This window comes from Eretmochelys imbricata, chromosome 9, assembly GCF_965152235.1.
Source record: "Eretmochelys imbricata isolate rEreImb1 chromosome 9, rEreImb1.hap1, whole genome shotgun sequence".
Classification (NCBI taxonomy): domain Eukaryota; kingdom Metazoa; phylum Chordata; order Testudines; family Cheloniidae; genus Eretmochelys; species Eretmochelys imbricata.
In genome coordinates, this window is record NC_135580.1 from 40,532,512 (window position 1) to 40,559,515 (window position 27,004).

The 27,004-nt window shown below is 40.3% G+C and overlaps 1 protein-coding gene across 1 annotated transcript in view; it reads right to left on the reverse strand.

Moving 5' to 3' along the window:
* CLSTN2 (calsyntenin 2) overlaps window positions 1-27,004 on the reverse strand; it is a 377,146-nt gene that overhangs the window by 85,419 nt on the left and 264,723 nt on the right. Inside the window, exons 6-8 of the mRNA XM_077826928.1 lie at window positions 26,486-26,671; window positions 15,898-16,146; window positions 15,203-15,324 (exon numbers count right to left, since the gene is read on the reverse strand). Coding sequence (XP_077683054.1) covers window positions 15,203-15,324; window positions 15,898-16,146; window positions 26,486-26,671 — 557 coding nt within the window. The remainder of the gene's footprint in view (window positions 1-15,202; window positions 15,325-15,897; window positions 16,147-26,485; window positions 26,672-27,004) is intronic.

Consider the following 27,004-nt stretch of genomic DNA (forward strand, 5'->3'; position numbering starts at 1 on the left):
CATTTTCAGTGTGTATGAATCCATTTCATACATTAAAAGACACATTGGGTAATGCAATGATAAAGCTTACATTAAGTTTTCTAAATTGATAATTAAGATAATCAGATACACTACAACAGCAAACGATTGGCAATAAAGTAAAAATTCTTCATACTATAACTGATCTGTTATATTTTATATAAAATAGGCTTGTGGAAAATATTCTACAAGGTTCAGTCTGAATATACAGTTCCAAAATTTAATCCTTATACATCCTATGTTCACAGTTCATAGCAACTGCATTTGTATTCCCCCTCCTTGGTCCAGCAAGGGCCCACTGCTTCCGGTTCCTTAGCCATCACCTCTCTTGGGCAAAGACATGTTTCTCTCTCCCTCTTGACCAAGTTTCAAGTTTGCACAGTTCCTTGCCTACACTGTGATATTCCCAGCAAGCCAGACTACCTAAACAGGCCAGCATTTGCACTTTGCTTACTCTTCAAAGGCTATGAACAACCTAACTGTCAGCAGTTATAAGTTACCATACAGTTCTTTCTAAGCAAGCACATTTATTCTTAAGGTGAAAGCACTCCATAGAAAACATATTAAAAACAATAAAAGAACCTACACGCATGCTAATAAGCTTGCCAGAGATCATCCCCAGCTCCAGCAGGGGCTCAGGTAGGAGTCAGTCCTTCAAACCCCAGCAAAAAGTTTTCTTGTAGTAATAAGTTCATAACAGCCTCAGCTCAGAGTAAGCATGCTGACTGTTTCTTTATACAGCTTAGGCTTTTAATAGCTCAATTTTGGGAACAAGTAATCAGCAGGCAATGGTTCTCTTCTCAGGGTGTCAAAAGGTAGAGTTTTTGAAAAACTGGGGGGAGCAGAAGGGATTTGCTTTGCACCTCTCCCCAGCTATTTCCCAGGAATCCACTTTGTAGGCATTGTCCCAAAAGACGCTTCTTGTCTGCCACATTGTTCAATATAGTCCTCTGATCAACCAGGCCCACAATAATACATAACCTTTAACTTTAATACAATGGACTCCAAAGATACTTAAATTTAATTCAATAAGTATATTGCAGTAAATTGCCACATTGGTCATACATATATGTGATTTATTTGACTATTATTTCATTTTAAATTAATTTTGTAAGATGCCCTAAACAATAATTATTTAAATAATTTTGCTGTTGACCAATGTACCTTGACACTGGAAGTTGATAGGTAGGATTTACCAAGGTACAAAGTCAAGAACTACATTTTTCAATCAATTGGGATCAATAGGGATCAGACATTCAAAATGTTGATAAGAAAAAGTGGCTGTGATCGGCCCATTGTGACTTGGAAACCATGTGTTTTCATGAGAATTCAAATGCCTCTAGTATGTGTTAGCAGCCGGGATGTAGGAAGTCTGGCCAACTGGTGAGAGCAGGAAACAGGTCTAGTGGTCAGAGCAGGCATCCACACTGGGGAACAGAAGCAGGGGTCAGAGCCAGAGTCAACAGCCAAGTATCAGAGCCAGGAGGTTGAGCCAAAGTCAGGACTAGCCATCAAAGCTGAGGATTGCAGCTGGCTCAGATACCTAATGCCAAGACCAAAGGGTTGAGCCAGAGTAAAAAGTCAGGGCCAGGATTGGGAGCTGATGGTCAGAGCAAGGGAAAAGGGCAGGAACCAGAGAGAGGCAAGGATCAGGCATTGAGCAAGAGCAAGGTGGGAGCTATAACTGAGGAGCAGGTCAGGAGCAGAGCAGGAATCAGGAATAGGGCTGGATCAGGACTGGAGGAGGTGGGCAAGTGCAGGGTCCAATGTGGCAGTAGCAGAGGTCTGCACAGTTGCTCAAATGGCTGACACAGGTCACTTCCTGGCTTAAGTAGTGAGTGTGAGCCAATTACATGGTTGCAGGCTACAGTAGAACTGCCTGTGGTGTCTGACCTTCCACGTACAGTGAGATGCTTCTTCACCCATCTCCCTTGGTGGTGACAAGGGAGTGCCAGAGATCCAGAAACCCCAAAGGCCCGGGCTCCATACAGTTTCATAATATTATAAAACCAGTGACCTATATTTCATGAAACCATTAACAGTTACAATAACATATTTCAAAATATTATCCATTAATATAGTATACAGAGGCAACATGTTTTAGTGGTTTGAACACAGAAACGGGGAGTTAGAAGACCCAAGTTCTGCACCCTGCTCTTATGCACAGGGTGACCTTTGGCAAGTCATTTAACTTCTCTATGCTTCAGTTTTTCAAGCTCTGAAATGGGGATGGTGGTCATATATAATTAAGTGGCAGAGGGAAAATTCGAAGCAGACTAGTAAGCTTTCTGTGTTACATATCCCTTGAACAAGCCATTCCAACTGAGCTGTTCCACTGAGTTCATTGGAATTTGGACTAGACCCTTAACATGGTCTGTCACTTCCCTCTTCATTTACAAGAATTTCATTATTATTAGTACTATGCTCTCTTCCCTCATAGCACCCAGCACTGTCACACCTGTCCTCTTGCTGTGAAAGAGTATGTCTACCCTCTGCAATGAAAACCCTGTGGCTGGCCAGTGCCTACTGAGGTTGGAGGGTCCCAAAGCTCAGGGTACAGCCCAAGCCAGAACATCTGCACCACAATTAAATAGACCCACAGCCCAAGCCCTGCGAGCCCGAGTCAGTGGGCACAGGTCTCACCCGGGGGTGTCTAACTGCAGTATAGACATTGTACCCAAAGTGGCCTTCTGATGCGTTAATTCTGCTTTTGAAATTGGTGAGCAGGAATTATACTACAAGGTCATAAATCATCTCTTACCGACCACCAGTCTCTCTCTGCCATGAGTTGAGACTTTACTAACCTGAGAGGAATACAAACACTCTTGAATGAAAGCACCTACATGACAATGTTACTTTCCATGTCCTGAGGCTGAATGGATTTCAATAATTGGACAAACTTCATAATATTCATAGCTATGGCTCTTATCTAGCACTCCCTCAGCACAGTGTGGGAGCCTTGACATGAGACAAAGAGTCAACGGTGGCAAGCAAATAAATGCAAAGCTTATAATAACTTATATATATATATAGTGCTACTTCATAGCAATTATAAGTTATTATAAGCTTATTATATATATATATAATATATATATTCACTGGTATACGTTAGTGCAACTGTCAAATACAAGAGTTTGCAAACTTGTTTCCAGGTGAATTGTGAATCATTTTTGTAAGACTTAAGAATTGTAATATGCAGATAGCACAGTAAGTTCACATTCCCTTTCAAAAAATATGGATGGTTTAATTACAGCTTTAAATAATTAAACTGCTTTATCATATTGACAGTCAAAGCGCCTGAAAGCCCAGATTATTATGTACTATAACTGCAGCATGTCTATATGCTGTCACACTAGAACTTCAATATGTCCTACTAAATTAGGTCCATAGTTCACACATGAGGAAATAATGCTTTAATCCACTTTTCTTGTCACTAAATTGCAAAAAGGCCATTAACATTTGATTAATTCATATAGGTAGGGCTCTCTGTATTTTGCAATTCTGTAGCTACAAAGATAACCAAGAAATACACCCTTGACACAGAATTTGTACGAGGAGCTACAAATTTACATTGCTAGGCCTTACTGTTGCCAAGAAAATCTTCCAGACATGGAATAAGTGGAAAACCGATATAGAATTTTCTTTGTGAGCCTGGAGACATTAAAAAACAATAGCTCTAAGACAGGTGTAAACTGCTCCCCTTCATCTAAATGCAAAACCATACTCTGAAGTGTCCCCAGTCTCTGTTTACCAGAAGTTGGGAATAGGTGACGGAGGATGGATCACTTTATGATTACCTGTTCTGTTCCTTCCTTCTGGATCACGTGGCACTGGCCACTGTCAGAGGATAGGATACTGGGCTGGATGGACCACTGGTATAACCCAGTATGGCCGTTCTTAGGTTATCATGTAAATGGGTTAACACAGACTTATTGATTACAGTTTAAATACCAACATTGTTCGTTGTTTCAAAGTTACAAAAAAATCCAGCTTCAGTAAGATATCTAACCATTATATCTATAGAAAATAGCAGAGAGTTGTCTTATTAGTGACTATGGTAAAGAACCACACAATTGCTTTCATCTAACATTGAACAAAAGAACTTTATTTAGTAGAATTTGGATAACAGTATTCTTCCTAAAAAGAAAAGGAGTACTTGTGGCACCTTAGAGACTAACAAATTTATTTGAGCATAAGCTTTCGTGAGCTACAGCTCACTTCACTGGATGTAGCTCACGAAAGCTTATGCTCAAATAAATTCGGCAGTCTCTAAGGTGCCACAAGTACTCCTTTTCTTTTTGCGAATACAGACTAACATGGCTGCTACTCTGAAACCTGTCAGTATTCTTCCTGAAACTTCTTTGTATCTGATTCATGGTACATTTTCTACCTAAAACTTTCCCCATTCTGTTCCTTTCTAATATCCTGCCAGAGTTTTAAAGAAAAATACACATTTTCAAACCTTATGCCCAAACTAGAATTTAACATCACTTCTGTTATTAATCACAAATGGGAGGGGGAACAAAATCTATCATTTCCCCCTTGCAAAATAAATAAATAAATAAAAATGCCTCTTGAATCTCCAAAAGCTAAACTGACTTTCTGTGAGCCAAAAGTCACAGATGTTCCCTACCCAGCTGCCCAGCTCTCCAACTTTGCCCGATAACTTCCGCAATATAGTCATGCACATTCTATAAAAACTTCAGTGGCATAACTGGAAATCAAGGGACAGCACAAAATAAATGCAAATAAGAAAAATGGACTGAGTCTATTTTTCACATTCATATTTAAACAAACAAAAATCTTTAAAAAACAATTTCTGAAGCTCCAGGAGAATTTCTACATGAATACTTCAGAAAAAAACAAGACAACTTGATGTGGTAGGTCCAGCTTGCTGCAGCATATACAGGTCCCAACATATAGGGTCTGCTTGTGCACATTCTCCATGTATGGAACACCCATTGACTTCCATAGAGCTATTTGGAGAGTTTGCAGGAGCTGATCCATACTGTGTTTTTCCTCCATTGTTTCCCATTTAATTTCCATGGGAGTTTTACCTCTGACTTCAATGGGACCAAAGTTAAACCAACTCTGGTTGCTTTTGAAAATCCTGCCCTGTAATAAAATTACACGAATATTTATATCCCTGAAAAAAAAAAGCGGGGGGCGGGGGTCAGTCTCAAAAGGCAGCACACAAACATCCATAGAAATATCTCCTGATCACTGAAATTAAATGCAAAGAGGGGTATTTCTGAATGCAGCTCAATGCCTCTTCAAGGGTCATAGCAGGTTTACAACGGCACAATGCAATATTATAGAAATCAGTTGGCATAAAAAGAGTTTTCAGGCTCATGTAGCACAATTGGTCTTGCGCAGCACAAAATTTAATCCATTTGTCAAGACTGGCTGTTAACTGGGATAGTACAATTACATTAAAAATACCTTAAATTGGGATTTCAAAGGACATTTTTGTGCTGGCAAAGGCTGCTTTGAAGCAAGATGCTACATATAATGGATCAAAATAGCATTCAGAGTGAGAAAGAAAAATGGTAAATAAACTGTGTCAGATAAGATATTAGAGGGTTAGAATGTAGTAGACTAGGGGTGCTTTGGATGCCGCAGAGGCTGTTTGAGGCCTGGGATGATTTCTTCTTAGTCACAGGATTAGCATGATTCATCTATCATTTTTCTCCTGCTGGCTGTGTAGGATGCAAGTTAGGTGTTTTCTAATTTTCTGTCTGTGGGAGGCTTATTAAGGATGTATGCACAGTGCTCTACAGGCCTGCATACCAATTGGTGAAGAAGTAGTTATGTGCTTACGAATTGAAACTCTTTTGTGCATGATTAATTAAAGTCACTAACTTTTTTTTTAAACTGGCAATGAAAGGTGCCAGATTTACACACAGAGAGAGAGAGAGACACACACAGACACAGACACTCACACAAACACACAGACACTCATGTAATGGGCAGTGCAAGTTTATGCCACACTATCCCATCAATACACCCCAGCATTCTAGGGTTCAGAGTATAGTTCAGTCATAGTCCTCTGCTGACTCTGTCAATAAAGATCCCTTTTATGATTTTCATGTTATGGTCACTTGTCCTCTAGGAAGTAGTCTGAGTCTATTTCCTAATTTCATATAGAACAGCCATCATATAATAACAACTTTCAGCTACTACTGACAAAACTAATTCAAACTATTACCCTGGATATGAAAGGCTATATATCCGATTCTAACCCCTTAATTTTGCCCTATGATAACACAGCATGCATAGCTGCATATCTTGGAAAATCAGCTAAAGCACTGTCATACACACGCACAGTTGCTTACTTTCCAAAGTAAATAGAAATGCAGTGTATTAAAGGACAAGCACTATCAACTGTAAGCTCCTATTCTACATCGTCAATGAGTCAGTTGCATGTAAATGGAGGCCTACTCAACACCATGTGCACGTGTGTAGAGGCAGATAGATAGAACACATTATATTCGGATTCATTTGAATACCTACTCTCTTACTATGAACAATCACTGTTTTCTGTATGATAAAACTAACCTTGAGGCTGTTTTAGTACAATTTGTGCTTTACACTCAGTTTGGATTATTCAGAGCAGCTTATCTTGACTTTGAAAAGAAGCTATTTTCTGCATCTTTATCCATTTTTGCCAATTTAGCATGACTGCATCATGCTCCTAGATCCTGCAGTGCAGCCATTTTTGCAGGGACTCAATGAAGATTTTGCCAGGGGGCTCCAGGACCAGATTCAATATGAGCGAAATAGCAAGAGACAGAAAATAATTAGAGTTTGAATTAAAAATTCTTGTGTCCCTGGCTGAAAGGTCAAAATAAGATTACAGCTTTAGATGTTGATTTAGGGGGAAAATGTCTTGGCTTTGATTAAGTCTTGCATATTAGTATGAAAAATGTAATATCCATGGTGCACAGAGTGTGAAATATATTGTGCATTGGCCTGTTTAATGCCTTGTCCTCCACTATTACCAAAAGGCTTTGAAACTATGGCTTATTATACAAATCATTATTTGGACTCAGTGCTGTATGGGTCAGAGGAAGTCAGGAAGGAGCAGTAGTATAAAGTAGATTGAGATAGAAGGGAACTCTTCCCACACCAGCCAAGGAGGATGGGGATCCCTATCTCTTCATATAGCTGAGGAGGAGGAGCTGTAACCTTGCTGCCCCTTAATGCTGCCCCACCACAGGGGAGGTACTATATGGGTGAGAGGAGCATTTATCTCCTTGCAGATCTCCATGGCCAACTGTAGTGTTGGCGACAGAGTTGGTATTAGCAGTTTTGGGAAACAATTTTTTGCCACCCCTTCTCTAAATTAACTAACTCTTGTTCACCATGGACTCACCACTATATCAGGGCCAGCACAAAGTTTTTGAGGAGGGTTAGAGAGCTGATCTTTTGAGGGTATATGTCAAGCTTAGTTAAATTATTTTACATAAGAAGAGGGATGAGTGTGTGAGTAAGAGAGGATTTAGCCCTTTCCAAACCCCAGTTCCCTGCGCTCACCCCTCATTTTCCTACATTCCTTTTCCACCAATATAGTCTCAACAAAGCAGATTAACAATGTATCCTAACACCTGCAATAACCACTTACAACACACTTACTGACAGGTTAATGCTGAACTGCAGAAAAAGGGGTTGTTATAAACATAGCTTTGAAAGGAATATTGGTTAAGCATTCATGAAACATGTACCTTGATATGAATGTAGGTATTTGTGTGGTGGAGGAGGCCCAAGGATGTCCTCCTCAGCTATGCCACACATTCAAGACGATTTCTTTCCCTTTGGACTCCTGATGTTGATTTCATCATCAGATTGTTTCTTGTGCTAGTTGTGACAATCTAAGCAATATAAGTGTCTGCAGACTTTTGGGATTTAGAGTCTCTGGGTGTGCTATCTCATGTGTGTTGTATCAACCAGGCAAGGTACTAACAAGCTTCAACAGGACTTTATTTTCAAAGTGTAAACCTCTTTACCAAGCTGCTGCTGCACCCTCTGAAGCTCTCTCCCAGCCTCTCAACTCCTCCCCCCTCCTTCCTGTTTCCTGTCCTTTCAGACTCCCAACAGCCAGTGCCCCAATTCTAATAATTACAAGCAACATCTAAACACCACATTCCTGCCTCTCTTAAGAAACTCTCCCAATTAAATAAACATTATTGTTCTAACCACAGAAACAAATATGAAACAAAACACTATACTGTTGGCAGAAATATTACACTGAAAATACTGTAGATATTACATAACAGTCTCTGGTCCAGACAGGTGGTTGTCTGGGTCTGACAGGCTGTCTCTCAAGCCCCAGTTCCAGTGCAATGTCTTGTTGTGTTGGTACTATGGTGAAGTCATCCAATGCAGACTGGATGTTGGCATAATCTCCCCTTGGTGCGTAGGCAGGTGCAAGGTAAGAAGCATTCCATACCCGCCCATTAGAAAGTCAATAGGTGTAAGTTGTGGTTCTAGAAGTAAGCATTCTCTTACATGAAGCATGGTTATTTTCTCAATGAGCTCTTCTCTAATCATCTCATCTGCCATATTCCCAAAGTCACAAATTACAATCAGACTCCTCAGGGAAACAATATACTGCATTATAGTTTCCCCTGGTTTCTGCTCACGCTGGCGAAATCTGTAGCGATTAGTTACTACATTCACTTTTGACACAAAAAAATTCTTTAACGCAGTGAGTGCAGTCTCATATTTATCATCTGGAAGGGGAAAAGTGTAAAATATACGCTGCCGTTCTGCTCCAAGGCAGTGGATTAGCAGAGCATGCTTTCTTACTTCAGAAATCTCTGTAGCACTGATTGCAAGCAGATAAGTCTCAAACATATAGATCCAAGTTGTAAAAGCAATTGGAGGCTCACCTGGGTTTTGCAGAAAGGGTGCAGGTGGGTTCAGAGGCAGAAGATCCATCCTCGTCGCCAAAAGGTTGTATCAACCAGGCAAGGTACTAACAAGCTTCAACAGGACTATATTTTCAAAGTATGAACCTCTTTACCAAGCTGCTGCTGCACCCTCTGTAGCTCTCTCCCAGCCTCTCAACTCTTCCCCCTTCCTGTTTCCTGTCCTTTCAGAATTCCAACAACCAGTGCTCCCAATTCTAATAATTACAAGCAACATCTAAACACCACAATGTGCTGTATCCATTTACCTACTGAGATCAAGGGATATAGCTAAATTTTGGGCCTTTAGATGACTGGGTAGCAGAACTGCTTTCTAATCTCCTTAAACCCCACTGCAGGGATGCAATCCAGCCACTAACAAAGGCTATACTGACAGAGTTTGTAACCTCCTTGAACATAAGCCATTTTGACAATCTATAATGGCAGTAGTTCTGTTGATGGAAATATATATGACACAGCCATAAGGAAGCAGAAATTATAAGACCTTTGGGGAGGGAACTTTCAAAGGCTTAAAAATTGTAGCCTATAACTCTAATATTAAGCACCTAACCTCCCCAAAATAACTGCAACTGCATGACACACATTAGACACATATGGAGTTTCTAAGACATATGATGTGATAGATAAATAAAACCTCTTATAGACCTTTTTCAAATGAGAAAAGGATTCATTTCAAACTCTTGGATCTCCAAAAACCCATCTCTGATTAACTTCAATGTTTCAGAGAAGTATTTATCTCTTGGCAGGAGACTAAGCTTCAGAAATATCAGGTGGAAAGGAGTTTTTCTGAGGAGAAGGAAGAAAGTACTTGCAAACTCTACAGTAGATCTGTAAACACAATCACCTATTGTGCTTTAAGAAACAATCTTACATTGGCAGGAAGAGAGACTAGAAAATTTAACTGGTTTTACATTTCTAGGGTGAAATTCTGGTTTCACTGAAGTCAATGAGAGTTTTCCCATTGATTTAAAGAAGATCAGGATTTCACCCCAAATATCTATTCCAACTATGACAAGTTGGCCCTTTGAAGGGCACTTGGTTAAAAAACCTTGTGTAGAGAAAGTTTACTGAGACTGTAGGCAGCATCAGTGGCCCCTGGGAACTTGAGGGATATCTACTAGAACTTCATTAACAGCAGATCACTGGTTACAAATACTCTGGGGGATACTCCACTGGCTCAGCTATACCCAAAGGGAATTTAAAAAGTTCAAATTCTACAATAACCAGCCTCACCAATTATTCCCAAATAACTCAACTAAAGAACAACTCTACACTCATTCACCAACAACCTCACAAGTTGAAGAGGAAAAATATTAAGGAAACACTTTTCAGATTCCTTTCCAAGAGATCATTATTTATAGAGCCCAATTTTCATATTTGGGTGCCTAAAGTTAGGATCTTAAATATGGATTTAAACTTCCATATAGCCATTTTAGGCAACTAAGTGCCAATTTAGATGCCATTTGTCATAAATATAAAGGGAAGGGGTTAAGAAGCTCTGATACAGTACTATAAAATCTTCTTACCTGTAAAGGGTTAAGAAGCTCAAGTAACCTGGCTGGCACCTGACCAAAATGACCAATAAGGGGACAAGATACTTTCAAATCTGGGGTTGGGGGAAGGTTTTGTCTGTCTGTCTGTGTGATGCCTCTGCCAGGGACAGATCAAGAAAGCAAGCAATCCAACTCCTATAGAGTTAGTAAAAGTAATCTAGCTAGAAAATGCGTTAGATTTTCTTTTGTTTTTGGCTTGTGAAATTCGCTGTGCTGGAGAGAATGTATATCCCTCTTTTTGTGTGTCTTTTTGTAACTTAGGGTTTTGCCTAGAGGGATCTCTATGTTTTGAATCTGACTGCCTGTGAGATTATCTTCCATTCTAATCTTACAGAGTGTTTCTGTTATCTTCTTTTGCTCTTTTAATAACGTTCTGTTTTTTAAGAATCTGATGGGGCTTTTAGGGTCCTAAAAACCCAAGGCTGGTCTGTGCTCATCTTGTTTATTCTCAGGCCTCCCCAGGAAAGGGGGTGTAAGGCTTGGGGGGATATTTTGGGGGAAGACATCTCCAAGTGGTCTCTTCCCTGATTCTTTGTTAAATGGCTTGGTGGTCGCAGCATACTGAATCCCAGATACGAGGATTTTTGTGTCTTGGGGAAGTTTTAACCTAAGCTGGTAGAAATAAGCTTAGGGGGTCTTTCATGTGGGTCCCCACATCGGTACCCCAGAGTTCAGAGTGGGGAAGGAACCCTGACACCATTATATGGACTATGGTGATAAATCAGCTCCTAATATATACTAAAGTTTGAAAATTGGGCTCTATAATTAACTGTGAGAAAAGAAATGATTTAAAAAGCTCTGGCAAATGCCTCACAAATGTCCTTTTAAACTTCTGTACAGGAAATTTACAAAAACAAAAAAATAAATGGTTTGATTTTGCACATTGAAATGAAGGAAACACCTATGCTTCACAATAAACTATAATTGCCAGAAGATAGGGAAGCTGCTACCTATGGGGCATCTGTCGCTCAGTTGCTTAGGAAATGTTGCAGCTATGCTAACAGTGTGTGCATATGAGATACACACTGTTTTTCTTGAAAGTTATCTGAACCTTATCTTCTGGGTCATTACTAAGGGGCTCAATTGGAAACTATACTGGCAGCTGCAATCAATTTCAGAGATGATTAAAGTGGGGATTAAAAAGAATCAGTGGTAGTCTGTATTCATTTTTTTAATGTTTCTTATGAATAACAAGGGTCCCTTCAGTTTAAAGTCCTACAGTCTTAACTATTAGTGTTTTGGCACATATACAGCTAAGAGGTTAAATGTGCTCTGCAGGTACAGGCCCAACGTTATGACACTTTCAGGTCAGTGGAGGACTATAGGGTGAATGTTTAGCACCATGTGCAAAAATTTAGCTTTGTGACTCTTCCATTAACTTTAATGGAAGGTATAGGGTAAATACATACCATACTGAAAAGAACCCCATCAACCTATGAATAGATTTAGCAGCCTGCCCACAGCTGCTCACAGCTAACTTTGCAGCTCCTACTGTGTGGAGGTCTCCCCATGTATTATAACTGCAGGCTGCATCATATTCCAAAAGGAGGAAACACTACAAGAAGAGTAGCCATATAATATCTGACATGGCAACCTGTGCTGTGCCTTTACCCGAGGATGGAATTTGGGACTCAGTTATGTCTTCCTGCTATAGATATAAATGAAATATAAGAAATTATACTCAAGATGAAAACGAGCTGCCTTCTGTGATCTTTGCCTCAGAACATCAAACATCTTGTGGGCTAAACAGGGAACCCTAAGAATCTGGTATCATGAATTCTATTGCTCCACAGTACTCGTGAAAAATAATCCATGCTCCTGAGGTCACTGGACTCCTCTCAGCTCAAACAAGCACCAAATTGTTGTCAGAGTCACGCAGTAATTTATGCCCAATAAAGTACCCGCCCACTGTTTACTTTCAATTAACAGATGCTCTGTGCTGGGCCCACTGCATCAACCTCTGGTTTTTCTTCCTGAACCGTGTACATGCCATGAAGTCTTCAGATTTCCACATTACAGCATGCTCCAGGTTGTGAGAATCTGGTTAATAATCTGAAACAGCCAGGTTCCATCACACTAGCACTTAAACTATTCATTTCAAAGACTGAGAGGTCATGTACTAGATCCTGGCCTAACTAAACTCAGAGGGCCAGATTTTCAAAGATATTCAGGTGCCTTAAAAAAGCAGAAAGGCACCTACTGGGATTTTCACCTTAGTAGATTAGGCACTTACATTCCATTGGAATTATCTTTGAAAAGCTCTCCCAGAGTTTCAGTCTGGTTGGGTTCAGGAAGAATTTGCAGACGGTGCTGGAAGGCCAGAGGGAATAGCAACAGAGAGTGCATTTACATGAGAAGTGACCTTTCCTAGTTGCCAAAGCCTCCTGCAGTATGACTGGGACAACAGTAACTAAGGGTCACAAAAACCTAGTCGCTCTAACCATAACAAACTTTATGTATACTTTACACTTAGCCTGTTGTTTCAGCATGGAAGAGCACTAGAAAATATATTGTGAGTATTATCCTACACTAGCAGAGAAAAGAAAAATGAACTAGTTGATCTAATAAATCTTTTCTATCATTGAATGGTTTTTAAGTAATAGGGTCCCAGTCCCCTACATAAAAATTTTCAGTCCATCTTCAATGTTGGTCAATGCCTGATATTATATGATAATATGGAGGGCATATTTTAAGTATAAAAGTGGTTCTCTAGTGACAATCAGGCCAATATTATTTCACTAAATATGGAAATATAATATGCCAATTACTGGTTTGGATTCCCTTCTAATGGTATCTGCTCCTGCAGAGATTCCTTCAACTGAGTGAAGCTCTTCATCTCTCACCAGAGATATAACTCAGAGCATGGCCATGTTAATCTCAAACTGTCTCTAAGGGCTCATTCAATTGTCTCTAGATGAAATCTTCAGGAATCTTCAAGATACACACCAAAGAACTATAGCTAAATAGCTGGGGTGATGTTTAAACTTCAGTTCAAGATGTGAGGCAGTCTGCTCGTGTAAACTGTCATAGCTCCATTGACTTCACAGAGAATTTGGCTCACAGCCTCAGGCCCTCATTCACCCCTTATTGGACACTGGATAGCAGTTGTATTTATCAAGTTTTGACACAGACACTCTGATTTGGCTCTATGTATTGTTCTGAAACAGTAGCATATCATACCCTAAAATCCAAAAGGAAAGGTGTACCAAAGCAGCTAGGAGGTGAGCAGCACTCTGCACGAGACAGAGGGAGGAAATGTTAGTATCAAAATATAAACCCGGAGAATGTATGTTGCCTGCTAACCATCATCTATATTAATCACAAGCAAAAATATGACTAGACACGAAAAAAAGAAAAGAATCCAGAGTCCAGTTAAAGATATACATTGTTTTTGAATGTAAGAGGGAAAACATAATTTTAAAGCTGTTGCCATTTCTATATTTCCAAGTGTGTCTAATTTTTAGCCTCATATCTGAAAAAGTGTGGAAATGACAGAGAGAAAGCATGTGAAGGAAAAAAATCACAGACTGTAGTAGAGATTAAAAAGTTCTGTCAGGCTGTTAGACATCTCCCTATCAATGGAGTATTGTCCCCTACTTCACATTTTCCAGTGCTTTGTCATGGCTAAGTTACTGGAATTTCATGCTAGTTTACTTATTCAAAGACACTGTTCCTCCCTCTTCAAAAGAAAAAAAAAATAACCCTGCTTCAAAATCACAAGGTGATTTTAATTCAGCTTTCCAGCTCAAAATGGTACACATACGTTTTGAATAAATATCTCTAAAATATTGAATGCTTATCAAAACTTATCTTTTACTGTAGCAATTCAGTTTCCTGGCATTGATTTATAAATATTTCTATTGCACTCAACACAATAGTATCAAACTAAATCATTTTTACAAGATCTTTAAGGTTCACCATTCATTAGTGTAAATTCATCCTTTGAGGCATTTTAAGGCTTCTTCATTTCAAGTATACCGGAACTAACCCTCATCTGGATACCAGAAGTGAAAAACAAGTGCTATGTCCATTAAATGGGTTCCTGTTACATATATTTGACAATCAGGATTCAAGGCAACCTTCTGGTACATTTTAACAAGAAAGTAAGGGATTAAACAATTAGCATAATGCTGTACCTGTATGTGAACTTTACATTTTGTGCTCAAAAATATGTCACAAAAACTTGGTTTAAGCAAATATTAGTCTGTAAAAATGTGTCTTTGCATCATCCTTATCGTGACTAGAATTAATAATTCTCTGGAAAGCAACCTTCGGTTACTTAATATTTTCTCCATAAAGTGTTCTTCATAATCAATCAAAATTAAATATAACAGCAACTGAATGTAGGAGTCTACAGACTAGGAAGGACAAGTCAACACACACCATCAAGTACTTGTCTCCACATCAGCAAAGTCCTTATTGGAAAGGTCTAAATCAGTTCTATTGTGCAAATAAAACAGGCTTCTGATGGTGAATGGAGGACTTTTTAGGAACTATATGTAATGTGATGCCCCTGCGTGGTTGTCATCAATGGGAATCAAACCCACGAGCTCTGGATCTAAAATTACAAGCCTCTATCGCAACGAGATAAAAACAGTTAGCTCAAAGCCTGCAGCAAACTCTTCAACATTGATGAGTGGAACAGAGAGCCATCCTCCGTAAGTATAGGTTATATACAGATAACAAAAGGAGCCCAAGTACCTGATCCAGCTTCCAGTGGAACTCTGCTGGGCGAAATGTATCAGCCTGATCAAAATCTTTACGCAGCAGAAACACAAGACGACAGTTGTGCACATAAAGTGCATAATGGTGCCGATTCATTTCTGAAAATATATAACAAATAAAGAGGCTTAGACCACTGAAGTGTCATAATTGCTTTGTCTAGCTGAATTTGCCTCAAATAAAAATTCTGCCTGTATAAGCAATATACACTTCAAACAAACCAACAAACATAACATTCTACTTTATTTCAGAATTGTACCTCCTCATGAGTTTAGTGAAAGCTGCAGGTGCTTACCACCATCGAGGATTAGATCCTATCCATTTAGTTTATGGATTAATTAGGTCAGCAGTTTTCCAATTAATATTTAATCTGATTTCAATTAACACTTAAAACTAATTTCCCAAATCTAAATCATGAAAAATTAAAAACTAATTTTCCCCATTTTGTCAACCACTCTCCACAAAATCCTCAGATGAATTTTGAGAAATGCAAAAGTATTGCGGAAACTTTCACTGAGCTCAGTTACCACCCAACTAAGGAATGTGTAAAACTTTCAGAGACACAATACTCAAGATTTATGGCTTCCTTTCAAAATATATTAACTGATGGGAAGAAAAACTCCACTCATGCCACCGTGATCTCTGCCAAAAAGATTTAAAATAAATAGACTCACCTGTCTTGTCAGAGTTGCAAAGAATGGTTTCTTTTTCAGCTCTCAGTCCTGGACTAGGTCCATGTTTCATCCACATAGTGATAGTGAATTGATCAGTTAAATTCTTTGGTACTATTCCATCAGGAATTTTGGCTCCTTGTTTTCCATCAAATTTAAAAATCATGTCATTGTTGTCTATCAGAAGCCCAGCTGTCCAGTTAGTTGCTGGACTAGGAGTGGGTAATAAGTCAATGGCACCTGAGGATGCTCCTGCAGATGACATATAATGAAGAGGTAGTGATGAGAAATCTATTCTGTTAAATTCATTATAGGCCAGATTCTGACACCTTTGCTCCTGTTTAGCAACATCTTACGCCACAAATGGTCCCATTGACTTCACAGTCAGAATACCTTTATACAGTATCAACACACAGTGTACAGAAAGGTGCATTATGTTTTAGAGGTTTTGTTTTTGATGTTGTGGTTTTTTTAAATTGGTGCTATTAATGAAATCCCTTCCCTCCTCCCCCCGCCCCCGATATATTGGTCACACTGAGTACAACTTTACAAGTACTGGGGGAGATGAATGTCATAGAATGGTCTCGTTATCTTAAATAGCTTTAACATTATCTTATGTTTCACATCTGGCATTTCAGAAACTACAAGAAGCAAATACTCTGTCCCAATGGAAAGCTCAAAATCTCCCCTTCCTGCTGGTGTGTGTACATAGTTCATGGTGATGTGTTGTGATACAAGGTTTTATAAGCATGCGTTTGAGACGACTGCATGAATTTCCTTCCATCAACACATCATAGAAATTCACAATGATAGTAGAATGTTAGTAATGCTATCTCTAGAAAACAGGTAAAGATTCATATAACTGCAGGATGACCAGATGTCCCATTTTTAAAGGGACAGTCCCACGTTTAAGCCCTCCTGCAGGTGTCCTGACTTTTTCTTAAAAATGGGCAAATTGCCCTGTATTTTTTGTCTCCCCCACATCAGTACTGGTGGGTCCTACTGCTGGCCAGATCCTGCTCACCAGCCACCTGCGGTGAGTCGGGGGGGTCCAGTGGCCAATGATGGGGGTGGGGATATAAGGCTGGTAGCGGGGTGAAGATGCAGTGCACAGGGCCAGCCACTCCCCCCGAAGCGTGCCAGCTCTTGGCCTGCAGGGCCCCGCCCCCCCATCCCCTTTCTGGCTGGCACTGGCTGCGAGCTGCGGTGGTTGGTGAATGCAGGCAGGCGCCAGGTGGTGGCCGGTTACATGTTGCCTCTGCTGCCCACCCATTGGCCCTTTACGTGCTTCCCCTCTCACTGTCCTTTCTCTACTTTGCCTCTTTGCCCCCACCCCTTCCACTCAGCCCCACTACTCCAACATATCCCACCCCCCAGCGGCGTGCATCCCGCTCCCAGCACTGTGCGGAGAACCAGACCCTGGTTGAAGCGCTGAGCTCACCAACAGCCTGGCTGGCAGGCTCCTTCCTTCCCCCACTGCCTCTGGCTGGGCCGGTGCCCTGGGAAAGCCCAAGACCCTCTGGGCCAGGGCACTGAGCAAGAGAAGCGGAGCCATGCATGTGCCAAAGCCCACACAGCGCTGGCAAGGGGAAACCTCTCTGCCCCTCAGTTAAGCTCTGGAGTGGATGGGGGGGGAAGAGAAGCGATTTCCAGCCTGTTCATGCCCATAACCTGCAGGATCCACAGCAGCCCCTGGGCCAGGGCTTAGCACCCTCCTCACCCCTTCCCCTGCCCTGAGTCCTGCCCCCAAGGGGCAAAGGGCTGCTCCATCCCCTGCTGAGCCACCTTTCTGGCCGGGTTTGCCAAAGCCCCTGAAGTCAGGTTCCCTGGGCCCCTGTACATAATGCATCCTTACGGCTTAACCCCTTCCTGCCCGAGCTGTAGCTGGGGGCGGCTAGGTTATGTTGGTGGCCAGCAGCAACCTGGAGGGGTTAGCTGCCTTTTGACACTATGTGTGCAGGAAGGGACAAACTGCTTCCAGCCACATGGGAGTGGTGGGGGGGAGGTGGGGAAGAGATGAGCTCTGCAAGGACACAGGCCAGGTCATCCCTTCCCCTCCCCCACATCCTCCTTCCCTGCAGCTGGAAGCAGCTCCCATCCTTTCCCTCCCTCACAGTGAGAAAAAGCTGCTGCTGGCCACATTCTGGTGGCAGAAATCTGGAGGGGAGGGCATGTGACTGCATGTGTCCCCCACCCCGTGTTGTCTCAGGAGGGCGCCCCGTGTTGTCTCAGAGAGCATCGGGCAAGGAGGTGTGTGAGAGGTGCGGGAGCGTGTGTGTGTCACCCCTCCCCATGTGTGTGTATGAGGGGTAGGGGGGTGTGTGTTACCTCTCTCTACGTGAGCCCTAAAGCCCTAAAGATAAGAAGGTAAATAAAAGAATCCAACTACACAGTATTTGTTTTTAACAGGGGCTCAGTCAATTTGATGTTAATTTGAACGTTTCTATGACTGATTGCCATTGGACTCGCTTGAATACGAGTAATTTTACCAGGCGTCCCATATTCAGCATAGGGAAACATGGTCACCCTATATCACTGTAATAGACTCTTGTAGTCCCCTCGTAAAACCCTTGGGCCCCATCTACACCTAAAGTAAATAAGAAAAATGTTGTGTCCGTTGTGATGTAATTAAGTGGAGCTGACCCCCACAATAGCTGTAAGTAGGTTGATGGAAGAATTCTTCCACTGACATAGCTACCAAGTGGATATACCAACAGAACGCCCCCTTTCATCGCTGTATGAAGTATCTGTACTACAGTGGCATAGCTGCAATGCTGTAGCTATAGCACTTGTAGCATAGACTTACTCTCAGTATCATACAATACATCCTTGATAGCTGTTACCCTAAGTACCCTAATGACTGCAGAGAGAGTGAAGGGGTGCTCATGACGGAGGTCAATCAGTCGCTTTCTAAAAAGTGAATGTTTAATGAAGTGGCTATAAGCTACCCAGCATTTTTTGGAGAGACAATTTGAAAAACAAACATGGAAAATGCTACAGCATAGAAGATCTTAATAAGTTAGCAAAATTCTTTAGAGTTCGGTGGTCATGGAAACATAGCATCCTTCTTAAGGTTTACCATTATCAGGCAGCTTTTTGAGATAACTAATGGTCTGTTGTGGTGGAGACCTTTACTTGGTAAGGTTAGCAAGGTTAGTATTTAGCATGGGTTAGGCATCCCAGAAGAATTTGTACATTCCTGATGGTGCCTTGGTCAAGAAAAAGTGTCAAGAAGAAATCCCAGAATGAACCAAAACAACTCAAACTAATGAGATACCACCAACTAGCAGAGAAACACCCTAACCTCTAGTGTTGCATTCGGTGTTTAGCTGTATGTGGGGACTGTATCCTAGCCAATTTTTTTTAATGTAATTACCATACTGTAATAATCAACATGCACCTTTGTGGTGGAATTTGTCACATTTAATAACTCTGAAGTTCTTGGATATTTTCCCCACCCTTACGTTATTTCTAACAAGTTTTCTTTTTTAAAACAAATCTCATTTAAAAGTCATTTCCAAGTGGCAGCATCATCAAACCTAAAAATATATATTTGGAAGCTGTGCACAAGGACAAACTGTGTTTGTTTTATAAGCAGTAATTGTGAATAACACACCAGGTTGCACTGCCTAATACACAGATGTTATCTATTGGAAAACAACAAACTCAATTTATCCAGATGGCACAATCTATAATAAACTTTGTAAATTTGTTTTTTTATTGCTCAAGCCACTTAAAAATACTTTACTTGCACACAGCACAAGTAACACTATCTTTTTCTAAAGGAATCAGCCTTTGTTTCTTTTTAAACTTAAAAAAGGCCACAGAAGTAATTTGCAAAGAACTGTGTATTAAAGAAAAAATATGTTTTTAAACTAAAACAGATTTGTACTAAATAATTTATGGGATCATGGAGAAACATTTCTGTCTCTTTATTAATCCTGCACCATGGTCAGAGGCAGCAATAAACATTTAGTAGGGTAATCATGCTAAGATCTAATTTTTCAGTTAGAGTGAAACTGTGAGAAAGTTCCCAAATGAACAAATAAGCTTCCTAAATAGCTTGCTAAGACTCCAGTTCAGCAAGGTACTTAAGCAGGAGCCTGACTTTAAGTGTCTGATAGCACTGTTTGGCTTCTCCAATGCTTAAAGTCAGACTCCTGCTTAAGTACCTTGGAGAATCAGGCCCCAAACTGGGAGGTTCCTACTCAATTCCTACATAATTGTGTTCCAGAGTAGCAGCCGTGTTAGTCTGTATCCTCAAAAAGAAAATGAGTACTTGTGGCACCTTAGAGACTAACAAGCTCAAATAAATTTGTTAGTCTCTAAGGTGCCACAAGTACTCCTTTTCTTTTTACATAATTGTGCGGAGATTTACTCCAAAAACAATGTTGGATTTGGATGTTCAATACGTGGCATCTCATGGAGCTTTACTGAGTTTTGGCACAGTTTATACAGGGTCCCTGCTAAGTAACTGTTGGACCCACATTCCTGAGATGTTCCCTTCTTCAGTATGAGATATTTCATTCTCAACAATGACTTTGTCAGTAGCCTGGAATCACCTGATTTTAATTTAACCCTAGAAAATACAAAAAAATTACTGGTGATATGACTTATATGCAAATTCATATGTAATTACCATTTGAAGCACTCCCTTTTTCAAATTTAATTTTTGTTTCTATGTTAGAGAAAACAAACTAAAGTTATAAAACTTTAACCATTTGGGAGTAAATCCTGTCTGTGCTTATGCAACCATGTCAGGAATAGCGAATCAAATAAGGAGGGCAAAGTCAACATGCAGGCAAGAATATATGGGTTGAAGGGACACAGATGCAATCCTGTCACATTGTTTTTGAGAGCATTAGCAACTGCTCTCTCCTACAGTAACATGATGCTCACCATAACTACAGTGTGTGAGGTGGAATAAAAAAAGGGGTGTGTCTTCCCCAAAACAGCATAAAGTATGTTATCATCTATTGCAACAGCTAGCACCTTCTGAAAATCACAAAGCACTTTGTTTCACAAGGCAACAGCAGCAGACAGCTGCTCATTGAAACACCTCAATATTCTGCTCAGGGTATCTTTTGTAGCAGATTTACCTCACAGAGAGCCCACAATGCACTGCTGCCTAGGGTTTGGCAATATTTAATATGAACCTTTTAAATACTTTTTGCTGTTTTTCTGGGGGGTGAGGGAGGGGTATTTCAGTTTATTGATTAAAATAGATGTAAATGGTTTCATGCTATGCAAATGTCAAGAGATGTCATTCCTCCCTTTATTAACGCTGTCTTAAAGGCCTAATTCCCTCCTCTGGTGTCCATAGATCTCGTTGACTTTAGTGGGTGCTGCACAAGAGCCACAGAGTTTAAGATCAGAAAGGACCAGCAGATCATCAAGTCTGACCTCTTGCATATCACAGGCCACCCACAGCACCCACACACTAAGCCCAATAACCAAAATTAAACCATAGTGTTACGGCCCACAGGAGATTAGACTATTATGTGCCACAGGCAGAGAACAGGAGGGACCAACGTGCACCAGTGCCTGGTGCCGAAATGATTAAGTGAGAAACACCCAGCTAATCCTGGCAAGTCACTCACACTCACACGTGGCAGAGGATGGTGAAAAATGCCAATCTGACCTGGGGACAAACTCCTTTCTGACTCCACATATGGTGATCAGTTAGACCCTGAGTACATGTGCAAAAACCAACCAGCCAGGCCTTTGAGACAGAGAACGCTCAGTGCCTTGTTCAATGTCCTATCTTCAGCCGTGGCCATCCCTTATTCTTCAGAGGAAGGAGATTAAAACAAACAAAACCAGAATACATTTGGGGTATGTGTGTGGCAGTGGGGAGTCCCTTCCTGACCCCTGCAAGTGACCAGCTGAAACCCTGAAGCATAGGCTTTTAGGAACTTACGATATAAACCAGAAGTGAACCGCAGGACTGCTGGGCCTTGCCTCTTTCCATCACAAGCAACTTTGTTGTACTCACAGATTTCTCCAGCTCTTTCTTAAAACTAATTAAGTTGTTTCCCCTCACAACTCCTATAGGGGGGTTGTTTCAGTACCTCACCCCTTTGATGGTTAGAAACCTTCTTCTAGTTTCCAGCCTGACTTTGTTCACAACCAGTTTATATCAATTTGTTCTTGTGCCAACGCTGACCTTTAGCATATAAAGGATGCCCTAGTGGTTAGGGCACTAACTGGGACTTGAGAGGCCTGGGTACAACTCCCTGCTCTGCCACAGACTTCTTGGGTGGTCTTAGGCAAATCCCTTAATATCTCTGTGCTTCAGCTCCCGATCTGTCAAATGGGGATGTTAGCAGTTCCCTATGATTTTATTTTTATACAAATATATTGGGAGAAGGGAAACAGCAGCATGATCATTCATCCCCTGTTATCCAGCCTTAACTGATTTGTTTAGTCTAAACGTTATTTTAGTAGCGGGTGGGGTGGGAAGGAGTACTGTACTTTTGCAGAAGACTATAGATTTTTTTTTTCCAAATTCCCTATATTTTAAAATTAGTCAAGAAGCATAATTTCATCATCTGAGCTGATGATTCGCTTTTTTTTTTTTTAAAGCCCCTGTTACACCGATCTTTTCTGGAAATTACATTGCATACCTTGATTGTCAAAGTGGGAGTGAATCACTGGCACATTGAATGGCAGGTATAAATGAACAGAAAGATAAATGACTGCATTTTAATGTCTTGTCCTTCTTCAGCAGTTGAATTCACTGGATGTCCACCAGATAAGCTAAGCAGTGAACACATGATTTATCAATTGGGGCCTTAATTACAAAGGCTTGAGAGAGTCTTGTGCTCTATGTGGCACAAGTGATCATTTCTCTGTAATCACTCAACATTGCACTCTCCCTGCAAATGCATGGTACTTCACTGACATCAAGATATGCAGGTTGTTCCTTTCAAAGAATTTGTTCCTCAAACTATTACACACGATCAGATCATTTCTGGGAGAAAACAGTTTTCTAAACATAATTAACCTGCTTTCCTATGAGCCGTCTCTGAAGTAGGGACAGGCAGTAAATACTAAATACAGGCATTTAAACCACTCCAAATGCAATTCTGATGCAAAACTCATTTTCTTTTATAACCCTTTCAAGCAAACTCCTGTCATCAGTATCTGTCTGTCTGTCTTTCACATCTACTCTTCTCTATGAACACAGGAAATCCAGACACAGGAGCATATCCTTGAGTTCATTTGAATTTTTCCCATTTTACAATGATATTTTGCATTCCATCTATTTTCTCTTCTGGATTTAAAGATTCTATTCCTCTATAGATGTGCTGAGAATAGCTCTCACCTAAGCAATAATACAGTATTGTTAGTCATTGTGTCTGTCCGTCTTCCAAAACACTTTCCTCTACTGGATACACTAACACCATAAGACCTGCCGAAGTATTTATGATCGTGCCTCTCTCTATCAGTTTTAACCTGCAGATATTCTTCCTAGGAAAAATGTTAACCCAGAATTAAGACTGTAAATACTTATCAGTTACTCAAAGGGAAAAAGTAGCCCTTAAAAAACATAGTTTACTCAAAAAGCAAACATTAGAAAGATTGGAATTTTTTTTTCAAGTGTCTCCTGAACGAGAAAGCCTAGAAACTCACATCTAACCTTAACTCTGCCCCTTAAATCTACCAACCTTCCACCTTGAGTAAAGTTCTTATCAAAACCTAGTTTAAGTCTAAAGTCTTGCTTGCTGAAGTAGTTTCCTCAGAGTGTTGAGCTGAGAATCTCTGCTTTTGTATACATGTATCATGATACTACATGTATGTATGATCCCTGTCATCCCACATTCCTGGCATATAACTTACTTAGTTTGGGTCCTGCCCTTAAAAGATTCATATCCCCAGATATGGTTGCTACATATCTTTTCTAAATCTTACAGAGTAACCCTTCTTCATCTGAAACCATATGTATTTTGGTGAAATTGTCCTGAATGATTACCCAAATGAAGTCAACTTTTGTTGAAGAGACATATAAACCTATGTTTTTCTGATGCCTGCAATGGGTCTTGAAAAAGGCAAGAGTATTTTGCTGCAATGTGAAGACACGTTTAGTTTTATTTAAAAGCTAAAGTGGTACACAATCGTCTATCAATATGGTTTTCAAACTTTTTCTTTTGCAAAAACACTAACAAATTTTGAATGGTGGACTCCTTTGGAAATCTCAGACATGGTGTCCACAGACCACAGGTTGAAAACTACTGTTCTATGTTAATGACAACCTTTCACGGACCCCTGAGACATAATCTGCAGACCCTTGGGGGTCCGTGGACCACAGGTTGAAAACCACTGATCTATGAACAGGTTGCCCAGATAGATCAATGTCTCAGTTTTAATATCACTAATATGATGAAGATGAGTGCTGCTTGTAGACAGATTTTCTCATGCTTTTGTGGTATCTCTGTTAGTTGGATTATGATACAGGAGTAAAATTATGGTTGTTTGTGTTACCTTAGCTGTGCAATTTCCAGGCTAATATCTGTAGATTTTATGAGGACAATAACATTCTTTTACTTCTTGTTTACGCTCCAAGTAACTGATAGATATTTATAATCTTAATCCCAAATTAAAGTTTTTGGCCTGGGAAATGTTTTAGATTTTTAAAAAAATGTTTGGTAAAGTTGCCTGAGACATTTTCAGGCCCAAAATTATTTTCTAAAGGGTTAGTTTATTGATCTGTACATCTGTGCAGCATTGCAGTGGTGTTATCAAAGCAAATTTAAGCCAATTAATAGAGTACAACAGAAAAGTTATGAATTCAAATGGAAAAGTTGTATTGATTGTAGGTATCCTAGAACACATGTCGTGGAAGCTTAGACATGGGTCTTAGGAAAGATGCACTCTGGAGCTGTAGACTGCCTAACCGCACACTGATGGCAGTTCAGATACAAGTCTTAGGAATGACACACCCTGGGGTTGCAGACATCAGAAGGTAAAGTGTACATGGCTCTACAGTGTGGCTTGACAGTCTGTTGACATCCTGAAGTGAAAATCTTACACAAGCCTTTAGCTGGAGTGCTGGCCACTCCAATGCTCAGGAACTATACCAGAGTCCACACAGAAATAAAAATTTCAGGTCATAGGTGTATCAAAGTACTTTTTTTCTTAACTAACTAATAACTAACTAAATAGTCCTCTTGCCTTCCAAGAATAGCAGGACACTTTTCCTGTTGGTGATACCTGCACAGCAAAACAAATTTGGAGCATCTAGTTCAAGCCTATATTGAGTTACTGAATAAAGGGGCAAAACACATTTGGAAACTCTTCACTGAGTCAGAATATCTTTTGTAGAAACTATCCATCTCTGAAATACCTTTTGTCCATATTTCAGAGTAACAGTCGTGTTAGTCTGTATTCGCAAAAAGAAAAGGAGTACTTGTGGCACCTTAGAGACTAACCAATTTATTTGAGCATAAGCTTTCGTGAGCTACAGCTCACTTCATCGGATGCATACTGTGGAAAATACAGGAGATGTTTTTATACACACAGACCATGAAAAAATGGGTGTTTATCACTACAAAAGGTTTTCTCTCCCTCCACCCCACTCTCCTGCTGGTAATAGCTTATTTAAAGTGATCACTCTCCTTACAATGTGTATGATAATCAAGGTAGGCCATTTCCAGCACAAATCCAGGTTTTCTCCCCACCCCACCCCCTAAACCCACTCTCCTGTTGGTAATATCTTATCTAAAGTGATCAGTCTCCTTACAATGTGTATGATAATCAAGGTGGGCCATTTCCAGCACAAATCCAGGTTTTCTCTCCCCCTCAGGAGGAGAGTGGGGTGGGGGGAGAGAAAACCTTTTGTAATGATAAACACCCATTTTTTCATGGTCTGTGTGTATAAAAACATCTTCTGTATTTTCCACATCTTCTATATTCCACATCTTCTGTATTTTCCACATTGCATCTGATGAAGTGAGCTGTAGCTCACAAAAGCTTATGCTCAAATAAATTGGTTAGTCTCTAAGGTGCCACAAGTACTCCTTTCCTCTTGTCCATAGTCTCCCAAACTTTCCAATTTTTTTTTTAAACTCTGGCAAAGGACTGCATGACATTTCTTAGGTGGATTTGTTTGGTGCAATGAAATTAGAAAGTGTCATTGGAATAGGAGTTACAGTTTCATGTGGGTGAAGTGCTAAGGTCTTCATAATAATCTGTTATTTGTTTGTACAGCTCCTGGTCTGATAAACACGGATCGGAGCCCTAGGTGCCGCCAAAATAGAAATAATAAATCATCCACATCATGAATGAAGGGAAGGGAGAAGGATGAGAAGAAGAAAAGAAGATAAAGAGGGGAAGAGAGGAAGGAGAGGAGAACTGAAAATAAGATAGGAATACGTAATGAAAAGAGAGTGGAAAAGAGAAGCAGGAACTACCTCTGATGTCACATCATGCCATCTTGTTAATTCCTATGGGTACCGGCCAGTTAGCTATAATGGGCATTGTGCATCTGTAAAACCACATATACAGTAGCTACTTGGTCTCTGTGTTTATGGGCAAAGTGCTTTATCTGGACAAAAGGAATTAATAAGTAAACTGAAAACCAAGCACATACCACATAATTTTTGCAGTGATTTCTCAGAGTATGTCTCTCGGTCACAACCCTTGCCAATGTAATTGGTTTGCAATTCAATAGTGGTCTGGATTGAGGAAACAGGTCCATCACAGGTTTCCAGATGAATGCTGGGAAACAAAGGTATGCTGCCAGAGCCAGGCTTATACTCAATACGCTTGTTCCAGTCTGCAAGATAAAAATAAATCCACAGTACAAAGTAATTAAAAAAAGAGGAGTATGGTGATTAACATTAGAAGAATTTCCTGAATTGCACTGGATAAGAGCAGAGAGAATAGAGAGGAGGCAGTTGGAGAACAGTGTTGGAGACACTGAGCTCTGGTGCTATGGAGACAATATTGTGCCTAAGATACTTGGTTTAGCAGAAAATAAATGCACCAGGTTGTGCAGTGGAGATCCAGGAAGAGCTGTTTCATGGCAGGGTTGTCAGCTCAGGAGAAAAGAACTTCAGATTTGTTTGCTTAACCCAGAGTTGTGTTTTAGTTGAGTTATACTGAACCA